This window comes from Haliotis cracherodii, unplaced genomic scaffold (genome assembly GCF_022045235.1).
Source record: "Haliotis cracherodii isolate W230 unplaced genomic scaffold, xgHalCrac1.p SCAF_15, whole genome shotgun sequence".
Lineage (NCBI taxonomy): Eukaryota > Metazoa > Mollusca > Gastropoda > Lepetellida > Haliotidae > Haliotis > Haliotis cracherodii.
In genome coordinates, this window is record NW_027266270.1 from 2,336,519 (window position 1) to 2,360,176 (window position 23,658).

The following is a 23,658-nucleotide window of genomic DNA, read 5'->3' on the forward strand; positions in this document are numbered from 1 at the left end:
ATCTGATGACGTACGTGAGTTCCTTTGTACAGAGTGATGCAGGCTTGTGTCCCATGTACGACACGACCTGATGACGTACGTGAGCTCCTCTGTACGGAGTGATGCAGGTATATGACCCATGTATGACACGATCTAATGACATAAGTGAGCTCCTCTGTACAGAGTGATGCAGGTATATGACCCATGTATGACACGATCTGATGACGTACGTGAGCTCCTCTGTACAGAGTGATGCAGGTATGTGCCCCATGTATGACACGATCTGATGACGTACGTGTGCTCCTCTGTACAGAGTGATGCAGGCTTGTGCCCCATGTATGACACGATCTGATGACGTACGTGTGCTCCTCTGTACAGAGTGATGCAGGTATGTCCCCCATGTATGACACGATCTGATGACGTACGTGAGCTCATGTGTACAGAGTGATGCAGGTATGTGCCCCATGTATGACACGATCTGATGACGTACGTGAGCTCCTCTGTACAGAGTGATGCAGGCTTGTGACCCATGTATGGCACGATCTGATGACGTACGCGTGCTCCTCTGTACAGAGTGATGCAGGCTTGTGTCTCATGTACGCCACGACCTGATGACGTACGTGAGCTCCTCTGTACATAGTGATGCGGGTATGTGCCCCATGTATGACACGATCTGATGACGTACGTGAGCTCATGTGTACAGAGTGATGCAGGTATGTGCCCCATGTATGACACCATCTGATGACATAAGTGAGCTCCTCTGTACAGAGTGATGCAGGCTTGTGTCTCATGTACGCCACGACCTGATGACGTACGTGAGCTCCTCTGTACATAGTGATGCGGGTATGTGCCCCATGTATGACACGATCTGATGACGTACGTGAGCTCATGTGTACAGAGTGATGCAGGTATGTGCCCCATGTATGACACCATCTGATGACGTACGTGAGCTCCTCTGTACAGCGTGGTGCAGGTATATGACCCATGTACGACACGATCTGATGACGTACGTGAGCTCCTCTGTACAGAGTGATGCAGGCTTGTGCCCAATGTATGACACGATCTGATGACGTACGTGTGCTCCTCTGTACAGAGTGATGCAGGTATATGACCCATGTATGACACGATCTGATGACATAAGTGAGCTCATGTGTACAGACTGATGCAGGTATGTGCCCCATGTATGACACGATCTGATGACGTACGTGAGCTCCTCTGTACAGAGTGATGCAGGCTTGTGTCCCATGTACGACACGATCTGATGACGTACGTGAGCTCCTCTGTACAGCGTGGTGCAGGTATATGACCCATGTATGACACGATCTGATGACCTACGTGAGCTCCGATGTGCAGAGTGATGCAGGTATGTGCCCCATGTATGACACAATCTGATGACGTTCGTGATTTCCTCTGTACAGTGTGATTCAGGTATGTGCCCCATGTATGACACGATCTGATGACCTACGTGAGCTCCGATGTGCAGAGTGATGCAGGTATGTGCCCCATGTATGACACGATCTGATGACGTACGTGAGCTCCTCTGTACAGAGTGAGTGAGTGAGTGAGTTAAGATTTAAAGTCACATCGGCAATATTTCAGCCATATAGTGACTAAATCAAGTTATACAGTAATAATACATTCACATAGATATTAAAATCTGTCAACAAAGGACAGTAAAAGTACTAGTCTATCACAGATACAGATTTAAAACTAGCATGTTATCATAAAAATGTGACTACTCTGAACAATACATTATAAAAATGGGCTAGAGATCACCAGCAACCAAACTTAGGACACCATAATAGGGACCATGGGGACCTGTACGGAGTGATGCAGGTATGTGCCCCATGTATGACACGATCTGATGACGTACGTGAGCTCCTCTGTACAGAGTGATGCAGGTATGTGCCCCATGTATGACACGATCTGATGACGTACGTGAGCTCCTCTGTACAGAGTGATGCAGGTATGTGCCCCATGTATGACACGATCTGATGATGTACTTGAGTTCCTCTGTACAGAGTGATGCAGGTATGTGCCCCATATAGTAAACGATCTGATGACGTACCTGAGTTCCTCTGTACAGAGTGATGCAGGCTTGTGCCCCATGTATTACACGATCTGATGACGTACGTGTGCACCTCTGTACAGAGTGATGCAGGTATGTGCCCCATGTATGACACGATCTGATGACGTACGTGAGTTCCTCTGTACAGAGTGATGCAGGTATGTGCCCCATGTATTACACGATCTGATGACGTATGTGTGCACCTCTGTACAGAGTGATGCAGGTATGTGCCCCATGTATGACACGATCTGATGACGTACGCGTGCACCTCTGTACAGAGTGATGCAGGTATGTGCCCCATGTATGACACGATCTGATGACGTACGTGTGCTCCTCTATACAGAGTGATGCAGGTATGTGCCCCATGTATGACACGATCTGATGATGTACGTGAGCTCCGATGTGCAGAGTGGTGCAGGTATGTGCCCCATGTATGACACAATCTGATGATGTACGTGAGCTCCGATGTGCAGAGTGATGCAGATATGTGCCCATGTATGACACGATCTGATGACGTACGTGAGCTCCGATGTGCAGAGTGATGCAGGTATGTACCTATTGTATGACACGATCTGATGATGTACGTGATCTCCTATGGACAGCGTGATGGCGGTTGGGTAGCCTAGTGGTTAAAGCGTTCGCTCCTCACGCCGAAGACCCGGGTTCAAACGCACACGTGTGTAACATGTGTGAAGCCCCTTTCTTATGTTCCATAATGCGACATTGAAGGAATATTGCTAAAAGCGGCGTAAAAACTCACTCATTCATTGTACAGCTTGATGTGGGTGTACCCCATGTACGACACGATCTGATGACGTATGTTTGCTTATCTATACCTGCTCATAGATATTTGCTATCACTTGTTTGTCTGAATTACTCATATATCAGGATACTAAGGTTCATAAGAAAAGGGGTCACGGGTTTCCCTGTCGTCTAAGGCGCCGCGATTCGCTGTGTAGAGTTACGTCCCTTGGGCACGCCAGAAAGCTATAATTGTGGGTTCGAATCCAGGTTCGCCCCGATTATGTTTCTAGGTTTGTCAGCACCATACCCGTGCTCGTAGATTTCACCGCAGTTGTAAACGCCTGAGACCTGCATCACTTTGGCCTTTCCTCCCACATTTAGCTGACACGCCATGATATAACTGGAAAAAAGCGGCGTTAAACCCAACTCACTCACTCATGCGAAAAGAGTCGTTCCATTCTTCAGGTGCTAGATTTTTCTATCCAATGCGAGCCGTAGTGACACAAGACTTTGATCCTGTCGTCCTTCTATTGCACTTAAGATTAATAAACCAATCAGTAACATAACACAACCATGTTTATTCAAATTACAATCTACTTCTAAAAATATTTGCTTTGCTTAAAACGCTTTTATTTGTTTTGAGATGGAGAAACAGTTTGCTCAGCACTATAGGTTCAGCTTTGCCTTCTGTCAGCGTTTCATGTGCAGACAGAGATCCAGTAAGCCCGTTTCTGAAAGGGATATCAATCATCAGATTACCTGTTGGCGAATACGATATCAAGCAGCAAACAAATCAACAAAGTATGTGAACTATTTACGTAAAAGGTTCGTCGTCTATCAATATCTTGACATCGTCATGATAATGGTTTTTAGTACATGATTTGTCTTTGAACACACCAAGGTGTCTGATTCAAACTACAAAGACGCATCTGGTATCAGTTACTTACTACTTGGCAGCCGTGATATCTTTAAATATAGCACTTGACAAACGTGCTGAAAACATATCTGAAGAATGTCAAAGTAGCTTGTGCGATTGAAATGAAACACCAGGACTCATCACTTGTTTTCATTTTAATAGCTGTTTTGTCCTTTACGCCAAATGGCGTCTGTCTCGGTGGATAATCAAGACTGTTTCATCTCCTGTATTGACATTATATTTAAATGAAGGAGCGTATAAACATACACAGTTGTGTGTAATGGAGGATTAACAGGACGGGTGTATTATAGCACAGAGGCGGGGTCAGGCACTCATTTCACTAAATAAAACTGTAGGTTAGCATGCCCTGTCTCAGCAGGCGGGGTCAGGCACTCATTTCACTAAATAAAACTGTAGGTTAGCATGCCCTGTCTCAGCAGGCGGGGTCAGGCACTCATTTCACTAAATATCACTGTAGGTTCACCTTTCAACGTGAGGAACGTAAGGAACTCCTCCATCAACTGGTCGCCGATGTTGGGGTCGCTACCCTGGGGGGTCTCCAGAGGTTCCTGTTCCGGCAAGGCATTGATGGCGTTGTTGAGGTCGGATCTCCTCCCTGCAGATAAGCAGAAGGCGTTGGATCACGAAGAGTTCACAAACACGACAGTTCGCAGTCACGGCACTACTGGCGCACACATGGGTAGTCAAATGGGGACACTTCAAGGCCACTCGACTGTTCACAAACATGAATGTTTACGTACTCGAATGTTCACATACTTGACTGTTCACATACTCGACTGTTTACATACTCGAATGTTCACTTACTTGACTGTTCACATACTCGACTATTTACATACTCGAATGTTCACATACTCGACTGTTCACATTCTCGACTGTTCACATACTTGACTGTTGACATACTTGACTGTTGACATACTCGACTGTTCACACACATGACTGTTTACATACTCGAATGTTCACATACTCGACTGTTCACACACATGACTGTTTACATACTCGAATGTTCACGTACTCGACTGTTTACACACATGACTGTTTACATACTCGCTTGTTCATATACTCGAATGTTCACATACTTGACTGTTGACATACTGGACTGTTTACATACACGACTGTTGACATACACGACTGTTCACATACTCGACTGTTGACATAAACGACTGTTGACACACACGACTGTTGACACACACGACTGTTGACACACACGACTGTTCACATACACGACTGTTCACATACACGACTGTTCAAATACTCAACTGTTCACATACTCGACTGTTGACATAAACGACTGTTGACATACACGACTGTTGACACACACGACTGTTCACATACACCTATGTACACATACTCGACTGTTCACATACACGACTGTTCACATACTCGACTGTTGACACACACGACTGTTCACACACACGACTGTTCACATACACGACTGTTCACATACACGACTGTTCACATACCCAACTGTTCACACACACGACTGTTCACATACTCGACTGTTCACATACACGAATGTTCACATACTCGACTGTTCAAATACTCAACTGTTCACACACTCGACTGTTCACACATTCGATTGTTCACACACACGACTGTTCACACACACGACTGTTGAAAAACTCGACTGTTCAAATACCCAACTGTTCACATACTCGACTGTTGACATACTCACTGTTCACATACTTGACTGTTGACATACACGACTGTTGACACACACGACTGTTCACACACACGACTGTTGAAAAACTCGACTGTTCCAATACCCAACTGTTCACATACTCGACTGTTCACACACTCGACTGTTCACATACTCGACTGTTCACATACTCGACTGTTCACACACTCGACTGTTCACACACACGACTGTTGAAAAACTCGACTGATCAAATACCTACCTGTTCACATACTCGACTGTTCACATACTCGACTGTTCACATACCCGCTCTTCACATACTCGACTGATGACATACTCGACTGTTGACATGCACAACGACTGTTGACATACTCGACTGTTCACATACTCGACTGTTAACAAACTCGACTGTTCACACACACGACTGATCACATACTCGACTGATCACATACTCGACTGATCACATACTCGACTGTTCACATACTCGACTGTTCACAGCCACGAATTTACATATATCATGGCTGTTCAGAAACACGGGTGTTCACATACACGACCAAAACACATGTACAACCCACCTTAACACATGTACAACCCACCTTAACACATGTAGAACCCACCCAACACATGTACAACCCACCCAACACATGTACAACCCACCCAACACATGTACAACCCACTCAACACATGTACAACCCATTCAACACATGTACAACCCACTCAACACATGTACAACCCACCCAACACATGTACAACCCACCCAACACATGTACAACCCACTCAACACATGTACAACCCACTCAACACATGTACAACCCACTCAACACATGTAGAACCAACCCAACACATGTACAACCCACGCAACACATGTACAACCCACCCAACACATGTACAACCCACTCAACACATGTACAACCAACTCAACACATGTACAACCAACTCAACACATGTACAACACATGTACAACCCTCCCAACACATGTACAACCCACTCAACACATGTACAACCAACACAACACATGTACAACCCACCCAACACATGTACAACCCACCCAAAACATGTACAACCCACACAACACTTGTACAACCCACCCGACACATGTACAACCCACCCAACACATGTACAACCCACTCAACACATGTACAACCAACACAACACATGTACAACCCACCCAACACATGTACAACCCACCCGACACATGTACAACCCACACAACACTTGTACAACCCACCCAACACATGTACAACCCACTCAACACATGTACAACCCTCCCAACACATGTACAACACATGTACAACCCACTCAACACATGTACAACCCACCCGACACATGTACAACCCACACAACACTTGTACAACCCACCCAACACATGTACAACCCACTCAACACATGTACAACCCTCCCAACACATGTACAACACATGTACAACCCACTCAACACATGTACAACCCACCCAACACATGTACAACCCACTCAACACATGTACAACCCTCCCAACACATGTACAACACATGTACAACCCACTCAACACATGTACAACCCACCCAACACATGTACAACCCACTCAACACATGTACAACCCACCCAACACATGTACAACACATGTACAACACATGTACAACACATGTACAACCCACTCAACACATGTACAACCCACTCAACACATGTACAACCCACTCAACACATGTACAACCCACCCAACACATGTACAACCCACTCAACACATGTACAACCCACCCAACACATGTACAACCCACACAACACTTGTACAACCCACCCAACACATGTACAACCCACTCAACACATGTACAACCCTCCCAACACATGTACAACACATGTACAACCCACCCAACACATGTACAACACATGTACAACCCACCCAACACATGTACAACACATGTACAACCCACTCAACACATGTACAACCCACTCAACACATGTACAACCCACTCAACACATGTACAACACATGTACAACCCACCCAACACATGTACAACACATGTACAACCCACTCAACACATGTACAACCCACTTAACACATGTACAACCCACTCAACACATGTACAACCCTCCCAACACATGTACAACACATGTACAACCCACCCAACACATGTACAACACTTGTACAACCCACCCGACACATGTACAACCCACCCAACACATGTACAACCCACTCAACACATGTACAACCAACACAACACATGTACAACCCACCCAACACATGTACAACCCACCCGACACATGTACAACCCACACAACACTTGTACAACCCACCCAACACATGTACAACCCACTCAACACATGTACAACCCTCCCAACACATGTACAACACATGTACAACCCACTCAACACATGTACAACCCACCCGACACATGTACAACCCACACAACACTTGTACAACCCACCCAACACATGTACAACCCACTCAACACATGTACAACCCTCCCAACACATGTACAACACATGTACAACCCACTCAACACATGTACAACCCACCCAACACATGTACAACCCACTCAACACATGTACAACCCACCCAACACATGTACAACACATGTACAACACATGTACAACACATGTACAACCCACTCAACACATGTACAACCCACTCAACACATGTACAACCCACTCAACACATGTACAACCCACTCAACACATGTACAACCAACTCAACACATGTACAACCCTCCCAACACATGTACAACACATGTACAACCCACTCAACACATGTACAACCCACCCGACACATGTACAACCCACACAACACTTGTACAACCCACCCAACACATGTACAACCCACTCAACACATGTACAACCCTCCCAACACATGTACAACACATGTACAACCCACTCAACACATGTACAACCCACTCAACACATGTACAACCCACTCAACACATGTACAACCCACTCAACACATGTACAACCCACTCAACACATGTACAACCAACTCAACACATGTACAACCCTCCCAACACATGTACAACACATGTACAACCCACTCAACACATGTACAACCCACCCGACACATGTACAACCCACTCAACACATGTACAACCCTCCCAACACATGTACAACACATGTACAACCCACTCAACACATGTACAACCCTCCCAACACATGTACAACACATGTACAACCCACTCAACACATGTACAACACTTGTACAACCCACCCGACACATGTACAACCCACCCAACACATGTACAACCCACTCAACACATGTACAACCAACACAACACATGTACAACCCACCCAACACATGTACAACCCACCCGACACATGTACAACCCACACAACACTTGTACAACCCACCCAACACATGTACAACCCACTCAACACATGTACAACCCTCCCAACACATGTACAACACATGTACAACCCACTCAACACATGTACAACCCACCCGACACATGTACAACCCACACAACACTTGTACAACCCACCCAACACATGTACAACCCACTCAACACATGTACAACCCTCCCAACACATGTACAACACATGTACAACCCACTCAACACATGTACAACCCACCCGACACATGTACAACCCACCCAACACATGTACAACCCACTCAACACATGTACAACCAACACAACACATGTACAACCCACCCAACACATGTACAACCCACCCGACACATGTACAACCCACACAACACTTGTACAACCCACCCAACACATGTACAACCCACTCAACACATGTACAACCCTCCCAACACATGTACAACACATGTACAACCCACTCAACACATGTACAACCCACCCGACACATGTACAACCCACACAACACTTGTACAACCCACCCAACACATGTACAACCCACTCAACACATGTACAACCCTCCCAACACATGTACAACACATGTACAACCCACTCAACACATGTACAACCCACCCAACACATGTACAACCCACTCAACACATGTACAACCCTCCCAACACATGTACAACACATGTACAACCCACTCAACACATGTACAACCCACCCAACACATGTAGAACCCACTCAACACATGTACAACCCACCCAACACATGTACAACCCACACAACACTTTTACAACCCACCCAACACATGTACAACCCACTCAACACATGTACAACCCTCCCAACACATGTACAACACATGTACAACCCACCCAACACATGTACAACACATGTACAACCCACCCAACACATGTACAACACATGTACAACCCACTCAACACATGTACAACCCACTCAACACATGTACAACCCTCCCAACACATGTACAACACATGTACAACCCACTCAACACATGTACAACACATGTACAACCCACTCAACACATGTACAACCCACCCAACACATGTACAACACATGTACAACCCACTCAACACATGTACAACCCACTTAACACATGTACAACCCACTCAACACATGTACAACCCTCCCAACACATGTACAACACATGTACAACCCACCCAACACATGTACAACCCACCCAACACATGTACAACACATGTACAACCCACCCAACACATGTACAACCCATGTACAACCCACTCAACACATGTACAACCCACTCAACACATGTACAACCCACTCAACACATGTACAACCCTCCCAACACATGTACAACACATGTACAACCCACCCAACACATGTACAACACATGTACAACCCACCCAACACATGTACAACACATGTACAACCCACTCAACACATGTACAACCCACTTAACACATGTACAACCCACTCAACACATGTACAACCCTCCCAACACATGTACAACACATGTACAACCCACCCAACACATGTACAACACATGTACAACCCACCCAACACATGTACAACACATGTACAACCCACTCAACACATGTACAACCCACTCAACACATGTAGAACCCACTCAACACATGTACAACCCACCCAACACATGTACAACACATGTACAACCCACCCAACACATGTACAACCCATGTACAACCCACTCAACACATGTACAACCCACTCAACACATGTACAACCCACTCAACACATGTACAACCCTCCCAACACATGTACAACACATGTACAACCCACTCAACACATGTACAACACATGTACAACCCACCCAACACATGTACAACACATGTACAACCCACCCAACACATGTACAACCCACTTAACACATGTACAACACATGTACAACCCACCCAACACATGTACAACACATGTACAACCCACCCAACACATGTACAACACATTTACAACCCACCCAACACATGTACAATCCACCCAACACATGTACAACCCACCCAACACATGTACAACCCACTCAACACATGTATAACCCACTCAACACATGTACAACCCACCCAACACATGTTCAACCCACTCAACACACGTACAACCCACTCAACACATGTACAACCCACTCAACACATGTACAACCCACCCAACACATGTACAACCCACTCAACACATGTACAACCCACTCAACACATGTACAACCCACTCAACACATGTACAACCAACTCAACACATGTACAACCCACTCAACACATGTACAACACATGTACAACCCTCCCAACACATGTACAACCAACTCAACACATGTACAACCCACTCAACACATGTACAACACATGTACAACCCTCCCAACACATGTACAACCCACCCAACACATGTACAACCCTCCCAACACATGTACAACCCACCTCAACACATGTACAACCAACACAACACATGTACAACCCACCCAACACATGTACAACCCACCCAACACATGTACAACCCACACAACACTAGTACAACCCACCCAACACATGTACAACCCACTCAACACATGTACAACCCTCCCAACACATGTACAACACATGTACAACCCACTCAACACATGTACAACACATGTACAACCCACCCAACACATGTACAACACATGTACAACCCACCCAACACATGTACAACACATGTACAACCCTCCCAACACAGGTACAATCCACCCAACACGTGCACAACCTACCTCGAAGGTACTGTGCCTTTACCCGGGCTGCATAGCTCTGAAACAAAGATTACAGTTGTACAATAATGAACATGTCCGTAAAGTTGTCCGAGTCCTCATTGTTCTCGGTGCCTCAGGTTTGACTGTTGACTGATATGGGGAGAGTACCCGTGTTTGCTGCCAGGAATACAGCCCTACTGACAATCTGGGTAATGCAGAAGGCTGCACATTCCGGAAATTGACTTGGCTGCGCTTCCTGGGTGAAGTCCCATTCACTGTCTGGGCTGCGTGTAGAGGGAGCAAGGGCCTTGAGCTGATGATGAGCCTAACCAGCCTGACTGTGCCAGGATCACCAAAACTCTCTTTGCAGCATTTATTTATTTTAATCTGTACATAATATTGATATTGATGATCTATGTCTGTATTTTCCAGTGTTCTACTTTAATACAAGTATGGGTCTGTATATACAAGTCTTCTATTTTGATACAAGTATGTGTCTGTAAATACAAGTGTTCTACTGTGATACAAGAATATGTCTGTACATACAAATTTTCTGTTTTAATACACGTTTGTGTCTATATATACAAGTGTTATGGTTTAATGCAAGTATATGTCTGTATATACAAGTGTTCTACTGTAATACAAGGATATGTCTGTATATACAAGTGTTCTACTGTAACACAAGGATATGTCTGTATATACAAGTGTTCTACTGTAACACAAGGATGCGTCTGTATAAACAAGTGTTCTATTCAATACAAGGATGTGTCTGTATATACAAGTGTTGTACATTAATACAAGGATATGTCTGCATATACAAGTGTTCTATTTTGATACAAGTATGTGTATGTATATACAAATGTTCTAGTGTAATACAAGGATGTGTCTGTATATACAAGTGTTCTACTTTAATACAAGGATGTGTCTGTATATACAAGTGTTCTACTTACTGGACTGTGAACTGCCAGAGTCTGGGCTAGGACAGCAACTCCCAACATGACCGCCACCCAGTACATTCCCTGACTCATCCTCCCTGTAGCACCAGTCTGTGAACCTGGGACAACATGGCAGCATTAACATCTCCGGTCGTGGTGTACAAGAGAGCACACTCCTTAAATCTCATTCACCCCTCTAGGGACAAATATAATCCCTATTACCTGAGATATACATGTATATATTCAACATGCCATCACGGACACTAAATCACATGCCATCATATGTTGTAGTGATGCTGTCTTCAGCAACCCATACTTGCCGCAAAAGGCGACAATGCTTGTCTAAAAGGCGGCTAACTGGATTGGGTGGTCAGGCTCGCTGACTTGGTTGAAGCATGTCATCGTATCTCATTTGCGTGGGTCGATGCTCATGATGTCAAGCACTGGATCGTCTGGTCCAGATTCGATTATTTACAGAAAGCCGTCATATAGCTGGAATATTGCTGAGTGCGGCGCTCAACAACAAATAAACAAACAAACAAACAAATACCAAAGGCAGAGTCATTGTCTGATTCCGATTGTATCACGAGCCTGTGTTCCTTTGATAGTTATTCATAGACACGTGCTCTCGATATACTCGGAATCGAACAATGGACATGGTTTTTGTACATTGTGATTCACTATCAAATAGTATTGACATCGGGTGTTTGCGAGAAGTTGAGCCGCACCGCAACAAACACATGCAAAGGCAAGTCGGGTTTAAAGATGAAACAAAATAGGAACATAGGGTACAAGTCAAACCTAGGAAACGCATCGGACATCATTAATTCTCGGATTCTCTATCAATTTCAAAGACTGAAACAAAAATACAGCGCGGGTGGAGCTTTTATATACAGAGGCTCCATATCTGGTCTTGTTGGAGGAATTACCAAGCCCACAGTTGAGAGAGTATGTGTTACAGTGGATAATGAATCAACACGACTTATGGCTGAGAGCGATTTGAGTGAAATGCAAGAATGACCCCCAGCCCACGTGCAGGGAGGAACTGCATGATTCGCGTGTTATGTTTGTTGTGTGCTTGGCTTTGGATCCGTAACCGTTCTATTTCTAGCAGTCTTTCAAATCTTTCAAAAGTGATCTTTCATAACATTTTATGTTTCATGATCCCCTACGTTTTCGGATAGATTGGTTGTGATATATTTGTGATATTCTTTATATTGTTAAAAAAAACCCGGTCACTTATTGCCAGTTGTATACGTGTGTTTATTCATGTATGGGAGGCCATAGGCCCATGTACATTTCAGTTATATATAGTAATATACAATATGAGCAATTTACATTGCAAACAATCTTAAGGGTATAATATTACGACTTGGTACGTAATAATAGGGCTTCCTTCACATACTTAGCTACATTTCTGAGTATACAGTCATTTTTGCTATTTAAGAGATTACTAAAAGTCTTAATACATGGATTGTTATAGAATCTTACAGGAATATACTTTTGTCTTAATGTTGCGTAAAACGGGCAGACAAACACAAAATGGACTTCGTCCTCAATACAACCACTGTTACATAGCCGACAAAAGCGTTGTGAAGAATCAATATCCCCTCTTCTGCCCAGATTACTCCGTATAGGCAATTCACTTAATCGCAACAGGCACATCATACGTCTATGGTCTCTATTTCTGAAAGCTGTAACATAATATTCCATATCCAATAATATCTTGACGTGTGAATAATACCTTAATTTACGAGACTAATAAATTTTCATCTGTATACTCTGTTGCAATCCAACAAACGTTGTCTAAACAGCTTCAAGAAACACTTAACATCACCAATATTCTGTTCGTACCACACATTACCAAATCCATATATGTCGAGTAAATATTTAACATGAGTTGCCCAAGTAATTCTACCACATTCATCCAGCTTCTTCATTAACAAATAACACTGTCGGGGATATCTTTCATCATTCATTCTAATCAGTTTACACCAGTATTTAACACACTTCATATGATAATCCACATGCAAACCATTTCTTCCACATTCAGCTAATATTGCCGTACTTGATACATATTTACCAACTCCCAAAACAAATTTACAAAACTTAGTATGAAAAGTTTCGACAATTTGACTATCTTTGCAGCCCTAGATCTCAGCACCATAAAGAAGAATGGGATTTATCTTAATATCAAACAATTTAAATAAAATATTAACTGGCATATTTACAAAGTGAAATTGCAATTGTTTAATGGCAAACAAAGCCTTATTGGCTTTTATCTTGAGAGTATCAATGCATTTAGTCCAAGACAATCTATTTGAAAACAGAACACCCAGATAGTAAGTACTAACATTTATACGTTTATCATTCAAAAACCATCGTTCATCATACCTTAAAGTACCACCTCTTCTGAAAACCAAAATTTCGGTTTTAGACATGTTAATTTCAAGTCCCCACTTTTTACAAAAATTGGATAAAATATCAATTTTTCTTTCCAAACCTATTACTGTGTCATCAAAAATACACAAATCATCTGCATATAGTAAAAGTAATATGTCCATAAACTCCTCTCCAATAAAAATCCCTCGCATATCACTACTTTCTATCATTGACTGTAATTCATGGATAAACATCATGAACAGAAAAGGACTCAACACGCAGCCCTGTCTTACACCACTCAGTGATTCGAAATAATCTAAAAGAGAGTTATTTGATGTCCTGACAGCACACTGAATCTTAGAGTATAGATCCTTCAAAACCACCAATAAACGACCATGTATTCCATTTTTCATTAATGAATACCACATGAGATTTCGGTTAATCGAATCGAATGCTTTACGGAAATCAATAAACAAACAATAAAATCTACCCCGACGTTTAGAGAGATGTTTTTGTGCTAAACATTGTAATGTAAATATATTATCAATTGTACTGTATCCGCTTCGGAATCCTGCCTGAGATTCAGGGATTGTATCATAAACGTCGGCAAAGGTCTTGAGTCTATTATTTAATACTGTTGTCATCAATTTTCCAAATACATCCATCAGCGTTATTCCTCTATAATTATTGACATCATTTATATTATCTTTCTTATGCAGGGGAACTACTATACCCTTTGCACACTCGTAAGGGAATACACCACTTTGCATAATCCTATTAAAAACTATAGTTAAGTATGATATGATTGAAGTACTACAACATTTCACCATTTCCGGTAGAATTCCATCCGGTCCAGCCGATTTACCCAGTTTCAAGTTATGTATAGCTGATGATACTTCTTCTTCAGTTATATCAGCATTAAGGAGATTATTCATAACATCATCATTACAGTAATTGCACTCATTAGTATCATGATTGTTCATAAAAGATTCTGCCTCATCTAGATTGTCCTCATCCACAAGTATATCAGTTAAATTAAACACATGCTGGTACTGTATATTGGTAATACCTGGGTTCCCTGTCACAGAAGGTGAAGAAATAATATTGTTGATGCGTCTCCAGAAGGATTTACCACTTTTACTATTATTGACCAGATCATTTATACAATGTTCATCATGCTTCAATCTCTTCTGTCTACACATTTCTCTATATTTATTCTTAATTACAACATATTCCTTCAAAAGTTCCTTACTTCCTGAGATTCTGAATAGATCAAGTTTATTAAACTTTTGTCTTTTTAATTCCATACACTCATCATCGTACCAATTTTTACTATCCTTAGTCCGGCAAACAGTACTATACTTCTTTTTTAAAAGACCACAAGACTCAGCACAAATATGAAATACATCAACCAAAGTTCTACCGCAGACTCGATATCAAGTGGAACCTGATCTCTGTCACTATCTAATACATAAGGTGATAACATATCGGCGACAGACTGCCGAAAAGTTTCAATAACAGTGTCCTTCCAAACATATCTTAGTATATCTGACGATGTATTATTTTCCTCGTTTTCTGCCCCATACTCCGTTGTACTGTCAGTATGTACTTGCAATGACATAACGATTGGAAAATGATCAGACTCACACCGTGTACGTACAGTAAAGTCAATATCTCTGGTAAATAAGTCATTTGAACATAAACAGTAATCAACCAAGCTTGCTCCGTCTCCTTTAAAACAAGTAAAGCTACCCTCTGTATCACCCGCACATCTCCCATTCAACATGTGAATGTTATGAGTTGAACATAAATCTAGGAGTTCCTTTCCATATTCATTGCATACATCATCACGGCTTCGTCTTGGCATGTCAAAAGAATCAGACACATAGTCCATGTCCTCAAAGCTCGGTATGTACCGATTCCCATCATGCACAACAAAATCGGACTGATTTCCACACCTGGCATTAAGATCCCCAAATACTATAAACTTACCATTTGGAAAATGATTAGTGATAAATAAAAAGCTTTGCTCGAGATACTCTATACCTTGCAGTGGTCTAACATCTGTTACCACAGAGGAACCAGTAGGGTGTATACATGTAAATACAAAGATGTAATCATACAATGAACTGAACAAACTTTTCTCAAAGACTACCAATATAATATCGGTGAAATCTAGACAAACATACTTGATATAGCGCTCAAGTTCAGACCGAACACATACAACCACACCGCCTCGCGGATTGTAATCTCTGTAATGTACATAAACACAATAACTGGGGAACACTGTTGCAATCATGTCTTTCTCACAGTTTCTCCAAACTTCAAGAAGACAAAAAATGTTGAACTGTGAACAAAAATCAATTAGTTCAGTATTATCCAACTTACTCCTTAAACCATTAATGTTCCATGACATAAACTCGAAATGTTTAATAATAAATTGACAGTCACTCACGTCATCATTCACAGATACAGTGTGATCATCGTCATCAATATCGCTGTTGTGGGCCCGGCCACATTCCTATGTAGTATCACGTGAATCCGTGTTGACATTCTGATGACTACCCGCACGTGCAGATCGGGAACCCCGACGCCGATCTAATTCAATCACCCTATCCTTGTCAACATCGAACGTGAAAACCTGGTCGTCAATTATCAGCTTATCAAAGCGCAGAACCGCTCTACGATTTTCTTCCCTGGCTTTCGTCAACATAGGTTTAAGGTTTTTCCGCTTTTCCCTGACCAATCTTGAAAAATCATCTGTAATCCACATATTGAAACTCTTAAGTTTCTTTGCCGCTTCGTAAATCCGTTTCCTATCATGATCGTCCGGTATCTTTGCTATGATCGCTTTTCCATTAATGATTCTGTGGGCTCTGTGGATAACAGTATGCGATTCATCCAGTTCCATTTTATCCTTAATGATCTCACGCACTACATTCTCACAGTCATCCCATGTTTCGCCACCCGTCGTCCTGTCTACGCCGTGGAAGATAATATTGCATCGTCTGCTCTGATTCTCGAGGTAATCAACCTTATCTTCAAGATTATACACATATTTTCTTAGTCTCTCATTTTTTCCGATTCCAATTTCTCACATTTTAATTTCACCTCTGCGAGATGAGTAGTAACAGATACAAGAGTTGAGTCAATATTATCGAGTTTACACCCGAAGTCAATGTTCGATATCATGACATCGTCAACCTTGTGTGTGAGCTTGTTCAAGACGTCCATGACTGATTCAAGATTTACAGACTCACCCTCTGTTGTCAAACGTAACTGGCGAGGATTACCACGGGTAATGGGTCCCTGGTCATCTCTGATCCCTGTACGTGGCCCAGGATTCTGTTCTACCCCGGCACGTAGTAGCAGCATGAGTATCAGATTCAGTACAGTCAAACGGGTAGCGAGGCCCACCATTACTAACCTTCTCGGAGGACGGGACGCAGCAGCACGTCGACTGATTTTCGTCAGAATCATTATATTAACAGGTGCAAACAATCCAATACTTGCACGGAATTGCTCCACATATATTCCCATTTCTGATTCAGTTAGTTTGAACGCCTAATGTAGATATAAACTCAGTTCACACAAACCGTATTGAGAGACCTGAAACACCCGCTTTTCACCCGTCAGCCATCTTGATGCTATGTTGTAAGTGTGGTAGAACATTGTCACAGGCTGTCCAGTATCATCGCAGGCTGTTCTATATCGTCAAAGGCTGTTCAGTATCGTCATAGGCTGTTCTATATCGTCACAAGTTGTTCAGTATCGTCATAGGCTGTTCTATATCGTCACAGGCTGTTCTGTATCGTCACAGACTGTTCAGTATCTTCATAGGCTGTTCTATATCGTCACATGCTGTTTTGTATCGTCACAGACTGTTCAGTATCGTCACAGGCTGTTCTATATCGTCACAGACTGTTTTGTATCGTCACAGACTGTTCTGTATCGTCACAGGCTGTTCTGTATCGTCACAGACTGTTTAGTATAGTCACAGGCTGTTCTGTATCAGTATCGTCACAGGCTGTTCAGTATCGTCACAGACTGTTCAGTATCGTCATAGGCTGTTCTATATCGTCACAGGCTGTTCTGTATTGTCACAGACTGTTCAGTATCGTCACGGCTGTTCAGTATCAGTATCGTCACATGCTGTTCTGTATCGTCATAGGCTGTTCAGTATCGCCATAGGCTGTTCTATATCGTCACAGGCTGTTCAGTATCGCCATAGGCTGTTCTATATCGTCACAGGCTGTTCAGTATCGCCATAGGCTGTTCTATATCGTCACATGCTGTTCTGTATTGTCACAGACTGGTCAGTGTCGTCACAGGCTGTTCAGTATCGTCACAGGATGTTCAATATAGTCACAGACTGTTCTGTATCGTCACAGGCTGTTCAGTATCGTCACGGCTGTTCTGTATCGTCACAGACTGTTCTGTATCGTCACAGGCTGTTCTGTATCGTCACAGGATGTTCAATATAGTCACAGGATGTTCAATATAGTCACAGGCTGTTCTGTATCGTCACAGACTGTTCAGTATCGTCACAGGCTGTTCTGTATCGTCACAGACTGTTCAGTATCGTCACAGGCTGTTCTGTATCGTCACAGACAGTTCAGTATCGTCACAGGCTGTTCAATATCGTCGGAGGCTGTTCAGTATCGTCACAGGCTGTTCAGTGTCGTCACATGCTGTTCAGTATCGTCACAGGCTGTTCAGTGTCGTCACAGACAGTTCAGTATCGTCACAGGCTGTTCTATATCGTCGGAAGCTGTTCAGTATCGTCACAGGCTGTTCAGTATCGTCAGAGGCTGTTCAGTTTCGTCACAGACAGTTCAGTATCGTCACAGGCTCTTCAGTATAATCACAGACTGTTTAGTATCGTCCCAGACTGGTCAGTATCGTAACGGATGTTCTGTGTCGTCAGAGGCTGTTCAGTATCGTCACAGGCTGTTCAGTATCGTCATAGGCTGTTCAGTATAATCACAGACTGTTCAGTATCGTCACAGACTGTTCAGTATAGTCACAGACTGTTCAGTATCGTCACAGACTGTTCAGTATCGTCACAGGCTGTTCTGTATCGTCACAGACTGTTCAGTATCGTCAAAGGCTGTTCAGTATCGTCACAGACTGGTCAGTATCATCACGGCTGTTCAGTATCGTCACAGACAGTTCAGTATCGTCACAGACAGTTCAGTATAATCACAGACTGTTCAGTATCGTCCCAGACTGGTCAGTATCGTCAAGGATGTTCTGTATCGTCACAGGCTGTTCAGTATCGTCACAGACTGTTCAGTATCGTCACAGGCTGTTCAGTATCGTAACGGCTGTTCAGTATCGTCACAGACTGTTCAGTATCGTCACGGATGTTCTGTATCGACAGAGGCTGTTCAGTATCGTTACAGGCTGTTCTGTATCGTCACAGACTGTTCAGTATCGTCACAGACTGTTCAGTATCGTCACGGCCGTTCAGTATCAGTATCGTCACAGGCTGTTCTGTATCGTCACAGACTGTTCAGTATCGTCACAGGCTGTTCTGTATCGTCACAGACAGTTCAGTATCGTCACAGGCTGTTCAATATCGTCGGAGGCTGTTCAGTATCATCACAGGCTGTTCAGTATCGTCACAGGCTGTTCAGTGTCGTCACATGCTGTTCAGTATCGTCAGAGGCTGTTCAGTATCGTCACAGACAGTTCAGTATCGTCACAGGCTGTTCTATATCGTCGGAAGCTGTTCAGTATCGTCACAGGCTGTTCAGTATCGTCAGAGGCTGTTCAGTATCGTAACGGCTGTTCAGTATCGTCACAGACTGTTCAGTATCGTCACGGATGTTCTGTATCGTCAGAGGCTGTTCAGTATCGTTACAGGCTGTTCTGTATCGTCACAGACTGTTCAGTATCGTCACAGACTGTTCAGTATCGTCACGGCCGTTCAGTATCAGTATCGTCACAGGCTGTTCAGTATCGTCATAGGCTGTTCTATATCGTCAGAGGCTGTTCAGTATCGTCAGAGGCTGTTCAGTATCGTCACAGGCTGTTCTGTATTGTCACAGGATGTTCAATATAGTCACAGGCTGTTCAGTACCGTCACAGGCTGGTCAGTATCGTCACAGGATGTTCTGTATCGTCACAGGATGTTCAGTATCGTCACAGGCTGTTCTGTATCGTCACAGGCTGGTCAGTATCGTCACAGGCTGTTTAGTATCGTCACAGGATGTTCAATATAGTCATAGGATGTTCAATATAGTCACAGGCTGTTCTCTACCGTCACAGGCTGGTCAGTATCGTCACAGGCTGTTCTGTATCGTCACGGCTGTTCAGTATCGTCACAGGCTGTTCTGTATCGTCACAGACAGTTCAGTATCGTCACAGGCTGTTCTATATCGTCGGAGGCTGTTCAGTATCGTCAGAGGCTGTTCAGTATCGTCACAGGCTGTTCAGTGTCGTTACAGACTGTTCAGTATCGTCACAGGCTGTTCTATATCGTCGGAAGCTGTTCAGTATCGTCACAGGCTGTTCAGTATCGTCAGAGGCTTTTCAGTGTCGTCACAGACAGTTCAATATCGTCACAGGCTCTTCAGTATAATCACAGACTGTTCAGTATCGTCACAGACTGGTCAGTATCGTCACGGATGTTCTGTATCGTCAGAGGCTGTTCAGTATCGTCACAAGCTGTTCAGTATAGTCACAGACTGTTCATTATAGTCACAGACTGTTCAGTATCGTCACAGACTGTTCAGTATCGTCACAGACTGTTCAGTATCGTCACAGGCTGTTCAGTATCGTCACAGGCTGTTCAGTATCGTCACAGACAGTTCAGTATCGTCACAGACTGTTCAGTATCGTCACAGACTGTTCAGTATCGTCACAGGCTGTTCAGTATCGTCACAGACAGTTCAGTATCGTCACAGGCTGTTCAGTATAATCATAGACTGTTCAGTATCGCCACAGACTGGTCAGTATCGTCACGGATGTTCTGTATCGTCAGAGGCTGTTCAGTATCGTCACAGGCTGTTCAGTATCGTCACAGGCTGTTCAGTATCGTAACGGCTGTTCAGTATCGTCACAGACTGTTCAGTATCGTCACGGATGTTCTGTATCGTCAGAGGCTGTTCAGTATCGTCAGAGGCTGTTCTGTGTCGCCACAGACAGTTCAGTATCGTCACGGCTGTTCAGTATCGTCACAGACTGTTCTGTATCGTCAGAGGCTGTTCTATATCGTCGGAGGCTGTTCAGTATCGTCACAGGCTGTTCAGTATCGTCACAGGCTGTTCAGTGTCGCCACAGGCTGTTCAGTATCGTCACAGGCTGTTCTATATCGTCGGAAGCTGTTCAGTATCGTCACAGGCTGTTCAGTATCGTCAGAGGCTGTTCAGTTTCGTCACAGACAGTTCAGTATCGTCACAGGCTCTTCAGTATAATCACAGACTGTTCAGTATCGTCCCAGACTGGTCAGTATCGTCACGGATGTTCTGTATCGTCAGAGGCTGTTCAGTGTCGTCACAAGCTGTTCAGTATAGTCACGGACTGTTCAGTATCGTCACAGACTGTTCAGTATAGTCACAGACTGTTCAGTATCGTCACAGGCTGTTCAGTATCGTCACAGACTGTTCTGTATCGTCACAGGCTGTTCAGTATCGTCACAGACTGGTCAGTATCGTCACGGCTGTTCAGTATCGTCACAGACAGTTCAATATCGTCACAGGCTGTTCAGTATAATCACAGACTGTTCAGTATCGTCAGAGACTGGTCAGTATCGTCACGGATGTTCTGTATCGTTAGAGGCTGTTCAGTATCGTCACAGGCTGTTCAGTATCGTCACAGGCTGTTCAGTATCGTAACAGCTGTTCAGTATCGTCACAGGCTGTTCAGTATCGTAACGGCTGTTCAGTATTGTCACAGACTGTTCAGTATCGTCACGGATGTTCTGTATCGTCAGAGGCTGTTCTGTATCGTCACAGGCTGTTCTGTATCGTCATAGACAGTTCAGTATCGTCAGACGCTGTTCAGTATCGTCACAGACTGGTCAGTATCGTCACGGCTGTTCAGTATCGTCACAGACAGTTCAGTATCGTCACAGACTGGTCAGTATCGTCACAGACTGGTCAGTATCGTCACGGATGCTCTGTATCGTTAGAGGCTGTTCAGTATCGTAACGGCTGTTCAGTATCGTCACAGACTGTTCAGTATCGTCACGGATGTTCTGTATCGTCAGAGGCTGTTCAGTATCGTCACAGGCTGTTCTGTATCGTCACAGACAGTTCAGTATCGTCACGGCTGTTCAGTATCGTCACAGACTGTTCAGTATGGTCACAGACTGTTCAGTATCGTAACGGCTGTTCTGTATCGTCACAGACTGTTCAGTATCGTCACAGACTGTTCAGCATCGTAACGGCTGTTCTGTATCGTAAGAGGCTGTTCAGTATCGTCACAGGATGTTCTGTATCGTCACAGACTGTTCAGTATCGTAACGGCTGTTCTGTATCGTGATAGGCTGTTCAGTATCGTCATAGACTGGTCAGTATCGTCAGACGCTGTTCAGTATCGTCACAGACTGTTCAGTATCGTCACAAACTGTTCAGTATCGTCAAAAACTGTTCAGTGCCGTCACAGGCTGGTTCTACAAGCACGAGCACAGTGCTGTACATTCTGAGACATGAACATATATGATTTTGGCAGTGGAGGAAGGCAAAACTTGTAGAAACTTAAATCCGATTACAAGTAATGGACGATTAGGAAAAGGTCAATATGTTGTCGGAACTAAATGTAACAATAAGAGTCAAACAGAGTAGGTCATTAGCGTCCTCTATATTGTAAATGGCATTGTATGTACATAGTTCTCGGCCATGGGAGCCGTGCCAATTTACACTTGTCAGAGGGGTACACAAAGTACGTGATCTAGACTACCGGATTTTCATTTTGTGGAAGCCTTGGTGGCTGTGTGGGTTAGAGCGCTGATTTTGTGTGTTGGCGATTAGGTGCCTCACTCTAGCAGTGTAGGTTCGAATCCTGGATGGGACTCAACCTACAAAAG

At 43.7% G+C, this 23,658-nt stretch overlaps 1 protein-coding gene and 1 pseudogene across 1 annotated transcript; both read right to left on the reverse strand.

Moving 5' to 3' along the window:
• Nucleotides 1–3,398: 3,398 nt before the first annotated feature.
• On the reverse strand, nt 3,399–18,044 carry LOC139462618 (uncharacterized). Its single transcript, XM_071244452.1, has 5 exons — nt 17,885–18,044; nt 12,258–12,361; nt 11,329–11,365; nt 4,192–4,323; nt 3,399–3,522 (listed from the first exon to the last, which is right to left on the reverse strand). Exons 1-5 carry the CDS (start codon nt 18,042–18,044, stop codon nt 3,482–3,484), a joined length of 474 nt encoding a protein of 157 aa, XP_071100553.1. The 3' UTR covers nt 3,399–3,481.
• LOC139461707 (uncharacterized) lies at nt 13,608–14,878 on the reverse strand (annotated as a pseudogene).
• Nucleotides 18,045–23,658: the final 5,614 nt, after the last annotated feature.